Raw genomic sequence first — 17,629 nt, 5'->3', positions numbered from 1 at the left:
AATTAACAGAATAATTTGTAAATGTATCATATTATTTTTCTTTATAAATTAAAGAATGAGGACTTGCCCTCATTTGCTGCTTCCGTCGAGATTGCGGACGTCGTGTTGGCTGGTGATGGTGATTCCGCCATATTTGCTGTCCTTGTTGTTAGAACCGTAGATGGGAGACGTCATGTAACTGGAATCTCTATGGGTTGATTGGTAGCCGGAAGGAGCGGCGGCAGCAACGGCCAAGAGAGCAGCGACGATAAACTAAATTAAAATGAAGTTTAACTTTTCTATTTAAAAAAATTCATTCATTCATTGATGGCGAACGCTGAACGAAAAAACCCTATGTAATTAGAATTTTTTTTTTACGAAATTAAATACCCTTTAACTAACCAGGCAGTGGAGATGCGTTGAGAGATTTAAGGATGATAACGTTCGACGCTAAAGGCTGGCGAGAGTAGAGTTCGACACCTTGTCCCATCAATTTTTCGAGCTTTCATTCTATTTCTCCTCTGGCTCTCATCTAGAATATAAGAAATAGGCAAACAAAATCGTTACAAAAGCACTGCGAGAACCAGCGAATAAAACTTCGGTCATGTCTAAGAATGTATAGGGGAAAAGACAAACAAGATGCATATCTCGGACACAAAATAGCAACAAGTTATAGGTCTTATTTAGCCCCGTTTTGCCCCTATAGGTCTTCTCTTTTGGCTGTTGGGGGGACAGACGAGGAGGATGGCAACATACTTGTGCGTTATATTACGTGCCGTCCGTTCGTTATTATCATAATCGGAAAGAAAAGACTAAAGAGGAGAGAAAAGTGCACGGCAATTAAAATAGCTGAAACCTTAGACATATTAATCAACAATGAAGAAAGCTAATAGTGACCCGTACGCGGTGAACTATTGTGTATATGGCGACTTGGATGATTCTGCTTATCCTTATACTCTCTGCATTACCATTGGACCAAATTTAAGGCATTTTTTAAATTTCTGCGTGAATGACCAATTAGCGTTAGATGGCTATAGTTGTAAAGGTTATCTAGTGAGACAATCGACGATAAACTATCCCAAAGACCGACCAGGAAAAAAAAAAATTCGGGAAATTGTTTTTTGTAAAGCTAACTGGGTCAGACAAATAAGCGGAGACCTTCCTAAAGTCTGTGCTGACGTCACTACGTCAGCACAGACACCCCTGGCACGTGGATCCGGAAAGCTGTTTAATAAGAGGATAGAGAGTTAGAGACATACGTATATTAGATTGGTGATTAGTAGGTAGAATATAAATATCTAGATCCATTTGTGTCAATAAAATATTCGTTAAATCAACAAAGACAATATATGAGCAGCAGCTCTGCCCTAATTGGGATAAACAAATATTGGTTTTAGTGATTAAATGCAAATGAAATATTCAGTCTATGGGACCTGAGTAGAGAAAATGTGAGCATAAAAAGCCGGCTCTTTCTCTGAGCTTATCATCACAACTCGTCCAGCATCAGTTGCAGCGATAACCCAAAATGTTCCAGAAATTTTTTGTAAGTATTAATTTCCACAATAACTAAATTAGTTCAATCTCTTCTTCAAATCTTTTTTAAAATGTTGTGTTTTTGTTTTTCCCGTCAATCTTTTAAAGCTCTTTGCTTGCGTCTTGGCTGTGATGGCCGTCGTCTACACCAACTCGGCACCCACTGAAGATGAACCCGCTAATTCCGACGAGCCGGGAGACCAGTTCTTGTTCTACTGTCGCTTGTTCAGTAAGTTACCACGCTCTTCGTTTAAAAATAAGTTATAAATGACGCTGGATACACCAATCAAGGCTTGACGAAATCTATAAATCTCAATGCTTTGGAGACGAATAATGGGATTATGTTTTCTTACAGGTTCTTGCAGCAACAGCACCCAGTGCTCGAGCAATGTGATCTACAAGACCTGCAACGGTGGCCGTTGCTGTAAGGGTTAAACATCATCAGGTGTAACCTACCGTAGTAACGCATGTCACTAGATACGGACCACTTCTAAGAAAAATCATTCGTCCTTATTTTATCATTTCCTTTTATATCCCAAGTTTTATTAATTGAGTTCTATCAAGACTTGTCATGTCCGTCTCTTTTGTAAGAATCTCAGTTAAACGAAAAAAATACACTTTACATCATAAACTACTTCGTTCTACAATAACTGGCTTCTTTTACTATTAACGATTAACGAGGAGGTGCCGATGTGGCGGCAGGTTCCTCTTGATCATGATATTTTCTATAATCGCACTTCGCTTGAAGTGTTCAAAGTTAAAAATTTTTTGAATTTCATTATTTACACGCAGACAAAATTGTGAGGTACAAAATTGGGTTTGATCTGCAGTCGTTCTACAAATGAGTTATCTAACGAACCCTAACTGAACAAACAAAAATGGAAAGATAAAACAGCCTCATTCAACACCATAGCTCAGGAATAATCGTACTCCGTACTATGTAGGCCTAACAATAGTCAACGCCACTAAATAGTTAAAAAGGAAGAATAGAGACACATTTTGTCCTACCTTTAAGCCTTGGAAATATGGCCAGGCATCCATACACAAGTGTTTCATTCGCTGAAGAGTTGAATCCACCAGGCGAGAAAAAGGGGTCCTCATGAATACACCCACACTCACATGGGTGTGACACGAGGACATTTAAAAAATGGAGAAGAAGAGATACTCGGCCGACATCGATAGTTTCTCCAGTTAAACGGAATGCTGATTATCTAAATAAAAAATTAAAAAATGGGTTACAGAAAATATTGAGAGAAACAACAAGGAAAAGTTGAAAATGAGACAGAGAGTCCAATTCAACATAAAAAATTACTAAGTAAATTTCTCTGTTATGATGGTTTGTTAAGTAATGCTACTGTTAATGCAGTATGTAAAAGTTTGCAATTTTTTGAAAGAACATTAATTTTTAAAATACTAAAACCGGATATCTTTAGATCCTTGAATACCACGTTTAAAGAATTTCTGTAATCAAACAGTTAGAGTTAAAATACATAATGTGCGGGAAAGCGGAATAATTCATCGTTCGTGCAAACAGAGGAAAATTTTAGCTGACATTTTTGAAATTTGCAATTGGTATTAATCAATTACTTATTAAATTAAATGTGAATTGCAAATGTGCATGCGCTTTCAAACTTGAACAAATAACGGCGATAAGCTAGTTCGTACTGAACGAAACAGGTTAGAAAGAGGGGAAATTGGTCAATAGAATCCTTGTTTACAAGGGAATTAATGCTGCAATTTCATTTAGCAGCACTGCTAAATGACTGTACTGTCTGCTAAATGACTAAATACTGTCACTTGACAGTAATTAAAGCCAGCAGCTGCACGATAGGGGATTCACCCACTAATAATTGACAATAGCGTGAGCAGGTTTTCATACCTGATGTCGTGACTGCCACCTTCAAGGGGCTGGTGTCGTTGGGTCACTGTAGTCCTAACTTACGGCATCGAATGGTTTTTGCCACGGGAGAAAGGTGTAAACGAAGCCTGCATTGAGAGAAAACAAAGCAAAAAAAATTTGAATTTTTAATTAAGCGAAAAAGAAAAACATAAATGCTATACGATTTTCATACCAGCAAAACCTTTTTTTTCTCCTGAATTTTATAATCAAAGTGGTTTTTATAACATTTCTTTCTGTCCTTCCTTTTGGGTTTCTACAAACTTTGCTTATACAGATATCATATAAATTACTTTTCGTTTAACAATCACATTTCTCAGTTGGGTACCTTTGAGAAGTCAAACGCTGAGCTGGCTGGATATTTTGGATTATCTGATAAGCTGGCAAAGACGAGAAGAAACACCGCAAGGTTAATACCTAAATCTTCCAATAATCTGATGTTGATTCTGGACAGCAATGACGATTGAGTACTTCCGCCTGGATAATCTTCAATGGATTAATAATAGATTTAATCTCTCTCACAGAAAAAAAAAATATTCCGCTCAAGCAAGAATAAAAACTGTAGAGGGGAGGTTGTTGTTGTTTCGGGTTCATGGCATTGCATACTTGCGAAAAATTCAAAAAACTTTTAAAATAAATTGAATTGATTAGTTATTAGGTTAATGAATACAGCGTTTAGAGAGAATGGGGCATTCAGTTTTTCCTCTCTATTCAAGAAAATATAAACATGTAAACAATCCCTATAAAACCAACGAGAAGGATTTAAGTTTGTACAATAAAGACGAAAAGGTTGAATAAATTAAAAAGGGAACAGACTGGTAATTGTTATTACATTTGAAGTCGGAAAAGGAGCATCGACTGTGCCAAAGAACGAAACAGATCTCCTAATAAAAATATGATCAATACAGATCAACATAATGAACTTCAAGAAACAAAAAAATAAGAGAAGAATTGTCAATTAAGTGACATCCATTTACAAGATTGAGCCGTTTGGCAATCGCAGGTCACATGGACGAGGTTTTGGCAACTAATGTTTGAGGGATCCCGACAAGAAAATCCACGATGGATTATCCAGATTTAAAAAACCGATCATCTCGTCAAACATAACGCCCACTCCGCACCATTACATAACCCAAGTCATAATCCCCTAATCCTTCGCCGCCACAGTTGGAAAGAGAAGGATAATCCTGCCACGCGCGGTTGCGGCGGCAGGAAGTATTTGTCAGGATTTTCTAGTTTTCCAACCAATGGCGAAGGAGGTCAAATTGTCTAAAAAATTTTATCCATATAAACCCCCAAAACGTGAAATTCCGCATTCCATCTTTGGTCTTTGTTCACTACACGTCTCGCTCCTCTAAGGTCAGTTACCAGTGTCTGTTCGTAGTCGTTCACATTAGTTTAATTAATTAAGTGCTTAAGTTGTATCGTTGACTCTTTAACTATGGATAGTTACGGTAATTTACTTTCTTTCTTCACTCAAATCACTTATTTACGAAGGAAATGTTTTAACGTTACTTTCTTACTTTCAGATTATTATCCCGTTGTTTCCACCACGAAGTCTTCTTCAGCATCCGGTCGTCAGCGCCACTTTTACGACGAGGTCCAGCTGGAGCTACTCGACGCAGAGTTCAACAGAGATCCGTTTCCCAATCGAGAAGGTCGCCGACGCATCGCCCAGTTGATTGGCGTCTCTGAGAAATCGATTATGGTATGGCATTTTGATTTTTACTTTTTTAAATTAATTACCTCAAATGAATTTCTCTTATTGATTGCATCAGTGGTGGTTTCAGAATCGCCGTCGACGTGCACGCCAACTTGGATCTTCAAGAACCGCAACTTCAACTCGCGAAACAAATCGCCAACATCGTCGATCACCGCCATACGTTTCTCGTCAAAGTCGACAAGGTTAGTCTCTATTGGATGAAGAAATTTCTGTGAATAATTTACTAACGTCTTTTGTTTTAAATTTTCAGATACTTACGTTTCAACTCAAGTCCTCCCAACTCCTGGATTTTATTCGGATCCTCCGGCAGTTCCACCCGTGGAACCAATCAACTACTCGACGTCCGAATCATCATCGTCGTCTCCACTTCAATCCGAATGGCTTGCTACCAGCTGTCCACAAGACGTCGTTAGTCCCCAGTCCAATTTCAATAACTCGAATGGATTCCGAACGGAGCAGCAACCACAGCAGCAAGACTATTCCTCCTACTACTGGAACAACTGGGAACACTCTCCTCCTTTCTATCCAACTTCTATGACAAATCAAACATTTTACTCCAACATTGTTTCTGATCCGTATTCCTCATCTTATTGTTATTATTCACCTGAAACAACAAATCAGTTTCATTATCAGTCATGTTAGTAAATTTCATATTTGACGCATAATTGACAATCCAATAAATCACCAAACATATCTTACAAACCAACATATCTAACATAGCTTAAAGCTTTTATCTTGTTTTAAAAGGTTGGTGAATTAATTACCTACATTTTTAATGGCTAATAAATAGTGACATTCATCGGGAACAAATGAATGCCAAGGGGTTATCGGTATTGCCGTTGTTATTCATCAAATCTACTAATTTAGTAAACAGACAATTTACTAATTATTCTAATAGCAAATGTATCCTAATTCAATCAATCAAAATAAATTATTCCCTACCAAATTTCACAATTGAATTATTTGTCGTAGCATTTGAATTTAAATCTTCGAAACATTTCGAAAATAATTAAAAAATGAATTATGAGGATGCTAACTGCTAAGGCCTAATTTTTTTAAGATAAATTTAAAGGGGGATTTTCGGAATCGAAAAAAATGTTTGATTTAAAGTCAGCTGGTATTGAACCCATCATCACAGAATAGAGACTATCTGTAAATGGATTTCACATTCAATATTTAGAGAAAAAGAAAGTTAAGAGCAAAAATATTTCAACGCGACAATACCAAATAAGGCAGAAATTTGTTGTCTTTCACTTTCTAATTCAACAAAATCTGAAAATCGAACCATGGATTCGCCCGAGTGACCCAAATCGTCCTCGTTGTGGCCTCCTCCGGAGCCGCTAATTCTCACATCCCCGACGTGTTAACCACTCGGTCATATACGTCAATACTATAGTCTCATTTGCAATATGTTTAATGCTTCAGTCCACAAGTCATGTCATCTGTGAGCCTAAATTAAAGGGACACAAACTAATATATTAGATATTCTTACCATTGAAGACTGATGTATCAAGTAATTTATTTCTAAGAAATTCTGACTTTGGAGATTGAAATCAACAGCAACTCACAAAAAATCCTCGTTGTCAGAGTTGTCCAACTGAAATAAAAAGGTATTTGGACACCAATGGTACATTAAATTAAAGCTATCTATATTTTCTGATAGTACAGCATGTAATATAATGGATTACTCGAACTCTGAACACGATAACAACCATGAACAAGGACACAGGCTGCTGAATTCTTTGAATATTCTTAAGGTTTTGTTTTCCTCACAAATAAATTCTATGCCACACTAAAGAGAAGAAAATATATGGTTTCAAAACATATTTACTTGTAGGCCTGCTGAACTATTCTTCATTCCAACTCTTGCTGCTAATCACATGTTCCACTGGTGCTTTTCTAAGCTTAGTTACTGAAAGACTAGACTAAATAACACCTTAAGTTATTCAATGCAAGGAAAATAAGTCACAGGTAGTTAAAACTTAAAAGCACGATAGAACGACAAATCCTAGAACTGTGACAACATTCACAATTCACACCACGCCGGACGCTGCCATGTTGGTTGCTACTTATTGTTCCGTCACTTCGGTGTATGCATTTTCTTTTTATTGCTAGATGGCAGCATTTCGTATTTGTTTTCTTCTTCACTAGATGGTGTGGACCTTTGGGATGGAATGGCGCTAATTCCCTGTAATTTGAAAATTGTAATTGAAAGATTCAGTTGAACAATTCGCGTCACATCAGGAACCAGAAGTGGGTGATAAGGTTTTCACAGAACAAACAAACATGATGTCTGAATTCAGAATTCATAACTTAAAAAGTTAGCAGTACGTAGTAAGTAGTGTACATTCCAATGGGGAGAACGCCGGAGAAGAAAGACCTTGCTCTACATACATATTTTTTTTAAAGTTTTCTTTTTCATATTTCCAGCCAAGAAAACTACAGGGAAAGAGTTGGCCGCCCACAGTAGCACACCGACCATGTGAAGGTCGACGATGACAAAGCCGAAAGATGAAAACACGGTGCGGGTGCGTGAATTCAATACTACCGCAAATCAGTTTCTATAAGTCATTTTTGTCCTTTAGTCTACTCATTTGTGTTACTTTACTAAATGATTAATGGATATCAGTCGGTTCGTCAATCGTCAGTGGATTCAAAAGAAATTGCAATAAAATTATTTTAATGAACCATAAAAAGGGAAGGTGTTTGGAATGGTAAATGACCTGGGCTCACGCTCCTACTTCATTGGCTGCACACTGGGCTTTAGATTGGATCGCCTATAGTGTTACCAAGTGAACGGTAACTGTCGACGACCGTCAGGGGCACAATCCAAACAATAAGATGAATCTCACTTCAGTCACTAAAATTTGATCTTTATCACGATAATAAAGGCTAGAAAATGAAAACTTGTGATTGAACGAAAGTGTAGGAGGAACCGTTTTTCGGAATGAAATCGGGTACTTGAAAAATTGGCGATCAAGCCAATGAAGAGTGAAAATGAGGTCAGATGAGCTTCGAAATTCATCACAAGGGCAAAATAACCCAAACGGAGGCCCCACCCAGTTTTACGAGAGCAAAAGTTCTATCCCTATATGTGCGTGAATAATCTTATCCGTGCGAAAATGCTCGTCGTGCATCACTTGAAAAAGAAAAAGTAATGGCCAGATGCTGAGGTAGGCCCCACAGCACCAGGTATAAAAACAGAAGCCCAAAATCTCAAAGTTATCAGTTGTACAACAACCAAACACTTGAATCAACATGCAGGTATAAGCTCGTCCACTTCCATCGACTATACAATCGTCTAAGTTTTTTTAAAATGATCTGAATTCAATCTGAAAAATGTATTGAAAGGTTTTGATCGTTCTCGCCGCCGCCTTGATTGCCACTGTGGCCTCAAATGCTTACTACCCCAAACCGGCCTACCCAACCCCAGCTTACCCATCTTACAGCAAGTCTTACGATTACGTAAGTATCACCATATTTTATTTCATTAACTGTCGATTAAGTTTTGGCCTGTTTTAAATGAATTCCTGCAGGCCCCAATGCCATACAGCTTCGCCTGGGCCGTAAAGGACGACTACACCTACAACGACTACGCCCACCAGGAGACGGCCGATGACAAGGGCTACGTGTCCGGCTCTTACCGCACCCTCCTGCCCGACGGCCGGACCCAGACGGTCACCTACAAGGCCGACGACTACAGCGGATACGTCGCCGACGTCAAATACGACGGAGATGCCAAATACCCCGAGTACAAGCCATCGGCATACAAGCCCGCTGCTGCCTACCCCAGCCCAGCTTATCCCTCTTCTTACCCCGCTTACCCCGCATACAAACCCGCCTACAAGCCCGCATACCCAGCTCCGGCTTACCCCAAATATTAAGTGAATATATTTCTGTAATTTAAAATTTATAAATATAAAAAAGTAAAACATTCAACCAACCAGTTTTCTACTTTCTACAGTTAGTTGATTATTTCTTTCTCTTCGGTTTTCTTCTTTTCCTTGTTTAGCACGAAGAGTTCCCCTATTTTGCTCTTTTCTTAATGATAATTCAACGACCGCGAATTTGGCGAAAAAGAAATCCAACCCAATTTCACTTTTGCCTCCACTTTTGAGGCTGTCGAATGAACGAAAACGACACAACGATTTACTTGCGAAACATACTGTATCAATACTCTAACAAAACCAATCACTACTCGGCATTTGACAACTGAGTTGATAACGCTCGCCATTTCTATATTTTTCTTATCTTATCGCCTTTGATTTTTCGGCGACCATTTATACTCTTCACGTGTTTGAATCTTTCAAAAAATATTCTCGACAATCAATTTTTGAACCAAGTACGTAACGGCACTTTCTGCAAGTCAGTCGCACATGGCTTTTGCTGTTTAATCTCATCCGGAGGTTCCTTTGAACTTGTTTCATCTCTATTTTAAGGTAACCTATAAGGCTATAAGCATTAACGAATTTGTTTCACTTTTGTGTTCGACAGTATGATGCACAAAGTAGGGTGGTGAGTCACAATCACATACGCAAAGCAAATAATATAGCCTAGATAAGGTATGTCACGTTGTCAGCCTAGGTAAATCTTCCAAGTTCTTTGCTAACCCCATGAACCAAGGAAAGCTCCCGTAACAAAAAGAGAAGCTTGCACGATACCTTGTTGAAGCTCGAGGCTGTCAATCCTGTACCATGTCAAAAAAAAAACGCAGCGTTGCCTCAAAATCAGCATTTCTTAAAAAGAAAAGAAAAAAAACTTGTAAAAAAATTATTTGATTTTCAATTAAAAAAAAAAAAAAAATGAACGCGCACTCACATTAGGAAAGCAGCAACTACAGCCGTACAGCTACAGCGTCGTGATTTACTTGGAGGTGCCGTCTCTTTAAAGTTCCTAACTCACGTGGGCAAAAGCGAATTCTCACAATTCTTGAAGAACGAACTCGTTTATCCATTACGTAACTTTCCTGGCGAGTTCAAAGAATTGACGATTCAGTTTTAGTCGGTTTCGTAGAATTTTTCGTTCAGTTAAAACCTAATACAAAAGATACAATAAAATCATTATCACAACACGTTGGGCTACACAAAATTGGCAGTCAGTGGAGTAAAAGCGAGTGAAAGGAATGCAGAATAGCAGTTACGCAACTCTCGGACGTGAATTCGCTTTCACGTGTCGATAACCCAGTCATAATATTAACTTGGCCACCATGTCTCAAATATTCAACTGAAATGCCTTTTAATGTTGAGTTAAAAAATTCTTCTGAAATAACTGTCAAGCATTTAATTAGATGACAAAATATTTATGGAAAATAAAAGAAATTAATCTGTGGATAGAATGGGTGACCCGGATAAGACATCGCTTGATGATCAGACTACTCCTGAGTTAGAGTTCGATTCCCAAATGAGAACGAAAGCAGTTTTCATTTTTCATTTTTTTCTCTCCTATTTGTTAGTAAAACTAGCAGGTGGCCGAAAAGTATCAATTTCCTTCACACTTTTATTTTTTTTTTGCGCTAATTAAATGCCACATTTCAGAAATTATGTCGCAATTAAAAGAAATTACGCTTGGAACGGGTAGGGGAATCAGATAAGTTATCGCTCGGTAGTCTGGAGCACCTTAGGTCCTGAGTTCGACTCCACAGTGGAACACAATCGTTTCCATTCCACGCCATCAGGTGGCGTGTACCTTCCCTCAAACACATAGCCTACTCTATATAGGAAGCTGAAAGGAAGGATATCTCTCGCGTGTTGGAAAAGTGAAGCCTACTTTGCTCACCTTTCCTCCGATTTCGCATCTTCCAAGTGGACCCAGGGGGGCCATCTGGTGAGCGAAATAATGACACGCCCTCCGAAATTTCGAATGTTATGGTTTGGGGGGATTACGATTACCCTGTAATTTATGAACGCACCATTAATATGTTGCCGTGAGGGATTTCATGACAATGTTACATGGAACGGTGGACATTATTGTTTAGTGAATGGCCCTTCGTAGCCATTTAACAATGATATCGATAGAAACGTAAACAAATCCGTGTTTTCAAATATCGCCACTAGACGATAAATTGGCTCCCGTGGGTCCACTTAGGGCGGAGCCAAATAAGAGGAAGGGAACCCAAATTGGCTTCACAAAAAAGGCCAAACCTTTCGGCTTCCTATATAGAGTAGGCTATGTCAAACAATGCTGTCGCAACGGAGATTTTTAATCGGAATCGTGGAAATGTAAGAAAATAGTAATGCAGGAAGAAAATGTCGTGGTTTAGGGAGCGGCCACCCCCCGTTGAAAAAAGTAAATTTGATGTGAACGAGCTGCAACTTCCGGTTGGTCTAGATTAATTACTCGATAGGGTAAAATATTAAGCTAGCAATCAGTCAAACTGAAAGATTAGAATTGTACTGCAAATTCACATAAATGGTCAGGTGAGACATCTTCTTGGTTAAGGAGTTACAGAAACAAATTTGCTTGAATTCCGAGATGATTTCTTTATTCTAGCTGGGGACAGGGACTTTTATTTGAATTGGATTCTTCTATTGAATTGGACTTTTACTTCTATTTTTCCCAGGGACTTCTATTAGCAGTGGCAAACAATTTCCTTTGCGAGGAATTTTACAAAGGAGGTTTCTTCCTACAGAGTACAGATTTCATTTTAATACCCTTCGCCTTTCCTAACCTGGAAATCGTGGTGGGTAAGTTGACCCACCCAAGTTGGGAATCATCTATCACAAAACGCTCACTGCATTAAATGTTTTCCTGTACCTGGAGTCGGTGTCATAGGCCCAATGACCTCGTATAAAAAACCACAAATAATTGTGAAATGACACGATGGGTGAACCGGGAAGGTCTTGTTAAACCACTTTCTCTGCTTGTTGCACAGATTTACAGCGATTAAGTTAATCAAAAACTCCTATGATACAATAAAAACCAGATAAATAACCTTAGATATGCAAATAATCATTAATCAAAAGTTAATTACCAAAATGCAGTGAATAACTCTCGAAACAATCATACCGTCACAAGTTAATTAACGCACTGTCAACAAGTCAGCGTCCATTTTGAATAATAACAATAGGAGGGGGAGTGGGCAAGGTTGCATGAATATGAAAAAGGTGGTTACACTAAAATTGTGAAAAAATTCCAAGTTATTCAACAGACAAAAACATGAATCATAAGATTTCATAATCATAAATGGACAAAATGGTATGATGTAGGTAGTATGTATGATTTGGGTATGATGTAGCGCCTATCTCCACTGTCCAAATAAGCTAAATTGCCAAGAGGGAATCGTTTGTAAATCAAAATAGAACTCCAACGAATCTTAAGAATTTTAATTTAATTAATCAAACTTTGTCAGGGATCATGGTAGCTTAAGGTAAATAAAACACGAAAAATTCATAAACAATCTAATAAAAAGGTATTTTAGGTTTTGCTACCTGCCCCTCTGCGGTAATAAGGGAGGGTAGGGGTAACTGGGAGCTCGTAAACGTGGACGGGAGCAACGGGCAACTCTTGGCTGAAATCCGTTTTCGGTGGTCCATGTCACAGTGAATTTTTCTCCTTCGCGAGAAACCCAGTTCTTTGGTGCTGCCATAAACGTCCCCATAAGTGGTTCTGTGGTACGGTACCACTGGTACCTTGCATCTTCTTTTGCACCTGTGATTCCTCACGGGAGTTTGTAGTCGGATCCAGAGTAGCTGCAAAATTAACAGAATAATTTGTAAATGTATCATATTATTTTTCTTTATAAATTAAAGAATGAGGACTTGCCCTCATTTGCTGCTTCCGTCGAGATTGCGGACGTCGTGTTGGCTGGTGATGGTGATTCCGCCATATTTGCTGTCCTTGTTGTTAGAACCGTAGATGGGAGACGTCATGTAACTGGAATCTCTATGGGTTGATTGGTAGCCGGAAGGAGCGGCGGCAGCAACGGCCAAGAGAGCAGCGACGATAAACTAAATTAAAATGAAGTTTAACTTTTCTATTTAAAAAAATTCATTCATTCATTGATGGCGAACGCTGAACGAAAAAACCCTATGTAATTAGAATTTTTTTTTTACGAAATTAAATACCCTTTAACTAACCAGGCAGTGGAGATGCGTTGAGAGATTTAAGGATGATAACGTTCGACGCTAAAGGCTGGCGAGAGTAGAGTTCGACACCTTGTCCCATCAATTTTTCGAGCTTTCATTCTATTTCTCCTCTGGCTCTCATCTAGAATATAAGAAATAGGCAAACAAAATCGTTACAAAAGCACTGCGAGAACCAGCGAATAAAACTTCGGTCATGTCTAAGAATGTATAGGGGAAAAGACAAACAAGATGCATATCTCGGACACAAAATAGCAACAAGTTATAGGTCTTATTTAGCCCCGTTTTGCCCCTATAGGTCTTCTCTTTTGGCTGTTGGGGGGACAGACGAGGAGGATGGCAACATACTTGTGCGTTATATTACGTGCCGTCCGTTCGTTATTATCATAATCGGAAAGAAAAGACTAAAGAGGAGAGAAAAGTGCACGGCAATTACAATAGCTGAAACCTTAGACATATTAATCAATAATGACGAGAGCTAATAGTGACCCGTACGCGGTGAACTATTGTGTATATGGCGACTTGGATGATTCTGCTTATGCATATACTCTGCATTACCATTGGACCAAATTTAAGGCATTTTTTAAATTTCTGCATGAATGACCAATTAGCGTTAGATGACTATAGTTGTAAAGGTTATCTAGTGAGACAATCGACGATAATCTATCCCAAAGACCGACCAGGAAAAAAAAAAATTCGGGAAATTGTTTTTTGTAAAGCTATCTGGGTCAGACAAATAAGCGGAGACCTTCCTAAAGTCTGTGCTGACGTCACTACGTCAGCACAGACACCCCTGGCACGTGGATCCGGAAAGCTGTTTAATAAGAGGATAAAGTGTTAGAGACATACGTAGATTAGATTGGTGTTAGTAGGTAGAATATAAATATCTAGATCCATTTGTGTCAATAAAATATTCGTTAAATCAACAAAGACAATATATGAGCAGCAGCTCTGCCCTAATTGGGATAAACAAATATTGGTTTTAGTGATTAAATGCAAATGAAATATTCAGTCTATGGGACCTGAGTAGAGAAAATGTGAGCATAAAAAGCCGGCTCTTTCTCTGAGCTTATCATCACAACTCGTCCAGCATCAGTTGCAGCGATAACCCAAAATGTTCCAGAAATTTTTTGTAAGTATTAATTTCCACAATAACTAAATTAGTTCAATCTCTTCTTCAAATCTTTTTTAAAATGTTGTGTTTTTGTTTTTCCCGTCAATCTTTTAAAGCTCTTTGCTTGCGTCTTGGCTGTGATGGCCGTCGTCTACACCAACTCGGCACCCACTGAAGATGAACCCGCTAATTCCGACGAGCCGGGAGACCAGTTCTTGTTCTACTGTCGCTTGTTCAGTAAGTTACCACGCTCTTCGTTTAAAAATAAGTTATAAATGACGCTGGATACACCAATCAAGGCTTGACGAAATCTATAAATCTCAATGCTTTGGAGACGAATAATGGGATTATGTTTTCTTACAGGTTCTTGCAGCAACAGCACCCAGTGCTCGAGCAATGTGATCTACAAGACCTGCAACGGTGGCCGTTGCTGTAAGGGTTAAACATCATCAGGTGTAACCTACCGTAGTAACGCATGTCACTAGATACGGACGACTTCTAAGAAAAATCATTCGTCCTTATTTTATCATTTCCTTTTATATCCCAAGTTTTATTAATTGAGTTCTATCAAGACTTGTCATGTCCGTCTCTTTTGTAAGAATCTCAGTTAAACGAAAAAAATACACTTTACATCATAAACTACTTCGTTCTACAATAACTGGCTTCTTTTACTATTAACGATTAACGAGGAGGTGCCGATGTGGCGGCAGGTTCCTCTTGATCATGATATTTTCTATAATCGCACTTCGCTTGAAGTGTTCAAAGTTAAAAATTTTTTGAATTTCATTATTTACACGCAGACAAAATTGTGAGGTACAAAATTGGGTTTGATCTGCAGTCGTTCTACAAATGAGTTATCTAACGAACCCTAACTGAACAAACAAAAATGGAAAGATAAAACAGCCTCATTCAACACCACAGCTCAGGAATAATCGTACTCCGTACTATGTAGGCCTAACAATAGTCAACGCCACTAAATAGTTAAAAAGGAAGAATAGAGACACATTTGTCCTACCTTTAAGCCTTGGAAATATGGCCAGGCATCCATACACAAGTGTTTCATTCGCTGAAGAGTTGAATCCACCAGGCGAGAAAAAGGGGTCCTCATGAATACACCCACACTCACATGGGTGTGACACGAGGACATTTAAAAAATGGAGAAGAAGAGATACTCGGCCGACATCGATAGTTTCTCCAGTTAAACGGAATGCTGATTATCTAAATAAAAAATTAAAAAATGGGTTACAGAAAATATTGAGAGAAACAACAAGGAAAAGTTGAAAATGAGACAGAGAGTCCATTTCAACATCAAAAATTACTAAGTAAATTTCTCTGTTATGATGGTTTGTTAAGTAATGCTACTGTTTATGCAGTATGTGAAATTTCGATTCTGTAAAAGTTTGCAATTTTTTGGAAAGAACATTAATTTTTAAAATACTAAAACCGGATATCTTTAGATCCTTGAATACCACGTTTAAAGAATTTCTGTAATCAAACAGTTAAAATACATAATGTGCGGGAAAGCGGAATAATTCATCGTTCGTGCAAACAGAGGAAAATTTTAGCTGAAATTTTTGAAATTTGCATATTGGTAATCAATTACTTATTTAATTAAATGTGAATTGCAAATGTGCATGCGCTTTCAAACTTGAACAAATAACGGCGATAAGCTAGTTCGTACTGAACGAAACAGGTTAGAAAGAGGGGAGATTGGTCGATAGAATCCTTGTTTACAAGGGAATTAATGTAATTCCATTTAGCAGCAATGCTAAATGACTGTACTGTCTGCTAAATGACTAAATACTGTCACTTGACAGTAATTAAAGCCAGCAGCTGCACGATAGGGGATTCACCCACTAATAATTGACAATAGCGTGAGCAGGTTTTCATACCTAATGTCGTGACTGCCACTTTCAAGGGGCTGGTGTCGTTGGGTCACTGTAGTCCTAACTTACGGCATCGAATGGTTTTTGCCACGGGAGAAAGGTGTAAACGAAGCCTGCATTGAGAGAAAACAAAGCAAAAAAAATTGAATTTTTAATTAAGCGAAAAAGAAAAACATAAATGCTATACGATTTTCATACCAGCAAAACTTTTTTTTTCTCCTGAATTTTATAATCAAAGTGGTTTTTATAACATTTCCTTCTGTCCTTCCTTATGGGTTTCTACAAACTTTGCTTATACAGATATCATATAAATTACTTTTCGTTTAACAATCACATTTCTCAGTTGGGTACCTTTTTAGAAGTCAAACGCTGAGCTGGCTGGATATTTTGGATTATCTGATAAGCTGGCAAAGACGAGAAGAAACACCGCAAAGTTAATACCTAAATCTTCCAATAATCTGATGTTGATTCTGGACAGCAATGACGATTGAGTACTTCCGCCTGGATAATCTTCAATGGATTAATAATAGATTTAATCTCTCTACAGAAAAAAAAATATTCCGCTCAAGCAAGAATAAAAACTGTAGAGGGGAGGTTGTTGTTGTTTCGGGTTCATGGCATTGCATACTTGCGAAAAATTCAAAAAACTTTTAAAATAAATTGAATTGATTAGTTATTAGGTTAATGAATACAGCGTTTAGAAGGAATGGGGCATTCAGTTTTTCCTCTCTATTCAAGAAAATATAAACATGTAAACAATCCCTATAAAACCAACGAGAAGGATTTAAGTTTGTACAATAAAGACGAAAAGGTTGAATAAAGTAAAAAGGGGACAGACTGGTAATTGTTATTACATTTGAAGTCGGAAAAGGAGCATCGACTGTGCCAAAGAACGAAACAGATCTCCTAATAAAAACATGATCAATACAGATCAACATAATGAACTTCAAGAAACAAAAAAAATAAGAAAAGAATTGTCAATTAAGTGACATCCATTTACAAGATTGAGCCGTTTGGCAATCGCAGGTCACATGGACGAGGTTTTGGCAACTAATGTTTGAGGGATCCCGACAAGAAAATCCACGATGGATTATCCAGATTTAAAAAACCGATCATCTCGTCAAACATAACGCCCACTCTGCACCATTACACAACCCAAGTCATAATCCCCTAATCCTTCGCCGCCACAGTTGGAAAGAGAAGGATAATCCTGCCACGCGCGGATGTGGCGGCAGGAAGTATTTGTCAGGATTTTCTAGTTTTACAACCAATGGCGAAGGAGGTCAAATTGTCTAAAAAATTTTATCCATATAAACCCCCAAAACTTGAAATTCCGCATTCCATCTTTGGTCTTTGTTCACTGCACGTCTCGCTACTGCCTCTTCCTCTAAGGTCAGTTACCAGTGTCTTTTCGCA

At 38.2% G+C, this 17,629-nt stretch overlaps 1 protein-coding gene and 4 long non-coding RNA genes across 7 annotated transcripts; 3 read left to right on the top strand and 2 right to left on the bottom strand.

Annotated features, from left to right (window-relative positions):
* Positions 1-68: 68 nt before the first annotated feature.
* LOC124311260 lies at positions 69-12,815 on the bottom strand. Of its 2 annotated transcripts, XR_006909776.1 has the most exons (16): positions 12,103-12,815; positions 11,886-12,033; positions 9,951-10,166; positions 9,794-9,868; positions 6,964-7,320; positions 6,625-6,729; positions 5,391-5,664; positions 5,156-5,322; positions 4,933-5,100; positions 3,738-3,895; positions 3,585-3,677; positions 3,392-3,498; positions 2,521-2,723; positions 616-791; positions 370-511; positions 69-278 (listed from the first exon to the last, which is right to left on the bottom strand). It is a non-coding gene; the product is annotated as an uncharacterized LOC124311260 (long non-coding RNA). The 2 variants fall into 2 exon arrangements; XR_006909777.1 differs by lacking the exons at positions 616-791; positions 9,794-9,868; positions 9,951-10,166; positions 11,886-12,033; positions 12,103-12,815 and adding an exon at positions 7,856-7,925.
* On the top strand, positions 1,402-2,146 carry LOC124311220. Its single transcript, XR_006909765.1, has 3 exons — positions 1,402-1,522; positions 1,621-1,741; positions 1,868-2,146. It is a non-coding gene; the product is annotated as an uncharacterized LOC124311220 (long non-coding RNA).
* On the top strand, positions 8,296-9,071 carry LOC124311128 (adhesive plaque matrix protein-like). Its single transcript, XM_046775453.1, has 3 exons — positions 8,296-8,396; positions 8,484-8,597; positions 8,669-9,071. Exons 1-3 carry the CDS (start codon positions 8,391-8,393, stop codon positions 9,014-9,016), a joined length of 468 nt encoding a protein of 155 aa, XP_046631409.1. The 5' UTR covers positions 8,296-8,390; the 3' UTR covers positions 9,017-9,071.
* Positions 12,816-12,894: 79 nt separating the features above from the next.
* LOC124311267 lies at positions 12,895-16,507 on the bottom strand. Of its 2 annotated transcripts, XR_006909779.1 has the most exons (6): positions 16,412-16,507; positions 16,220-16,326; positions 15,343-15,545; positions 13,442-13,617; positions 13,196-13,337; positions 12,895-13,104 (listed from the first exon to the last, which is right to left on the bottom strand). It is a non-coding gene; the product is annotated as an uncharacterized LOC124311267 (long non-coding RNA). The 2 variants fall into 2 exon arrangements; XR_006909778.1 differs by lacking the exon at positions 13,442-13,617.
* Positions 14,225-14,969, top strand: LOC124311210. The gene is made up of 3 exons (XR_006909760.1): positions 14,225-14,345; positions 14,444-14,564; positions 14,691-14,969. It is a non-coding gene; the product is annotated as an uncharacterized LOC124311210 (long non-coding RNA).
* Positions 16,508-17,629: the final 1,122 nt, after the last annotated feature.

Source organism: Daphnia pulicaria, chromosome 1, assembly GCF_021234035.1.
Source record: "Daphnia pulicaria isolate SC F1-1A chromosome 1, SC_F0-13Bv2, whole genome shotgun sequence".
Lineage (NCBI taxonomy): Eukaryota > Metazoa > Arthropoda > Branchiopoda > Diplostraca > Daphniidae > Daphnia > Daphnia pulicaria.
The sequence above is the reverse complement of the archived record's forward strand: the minus strand, read 5'-3'. Positions and strand labels throughout refer to the sequence as shown.

Bases quoted from the DNA above. Each gene is read 5' to 3' on its own strand.
- LOC124311128 (XM_046775453.1), top strand. The intron at 8,598-8,668 runs GTAAGTATCACC...GAATTCCTGCAG, and splicing joins ACAGCAAGTCTTACGATTAC to GCCCCAATGCCATACAGCTT.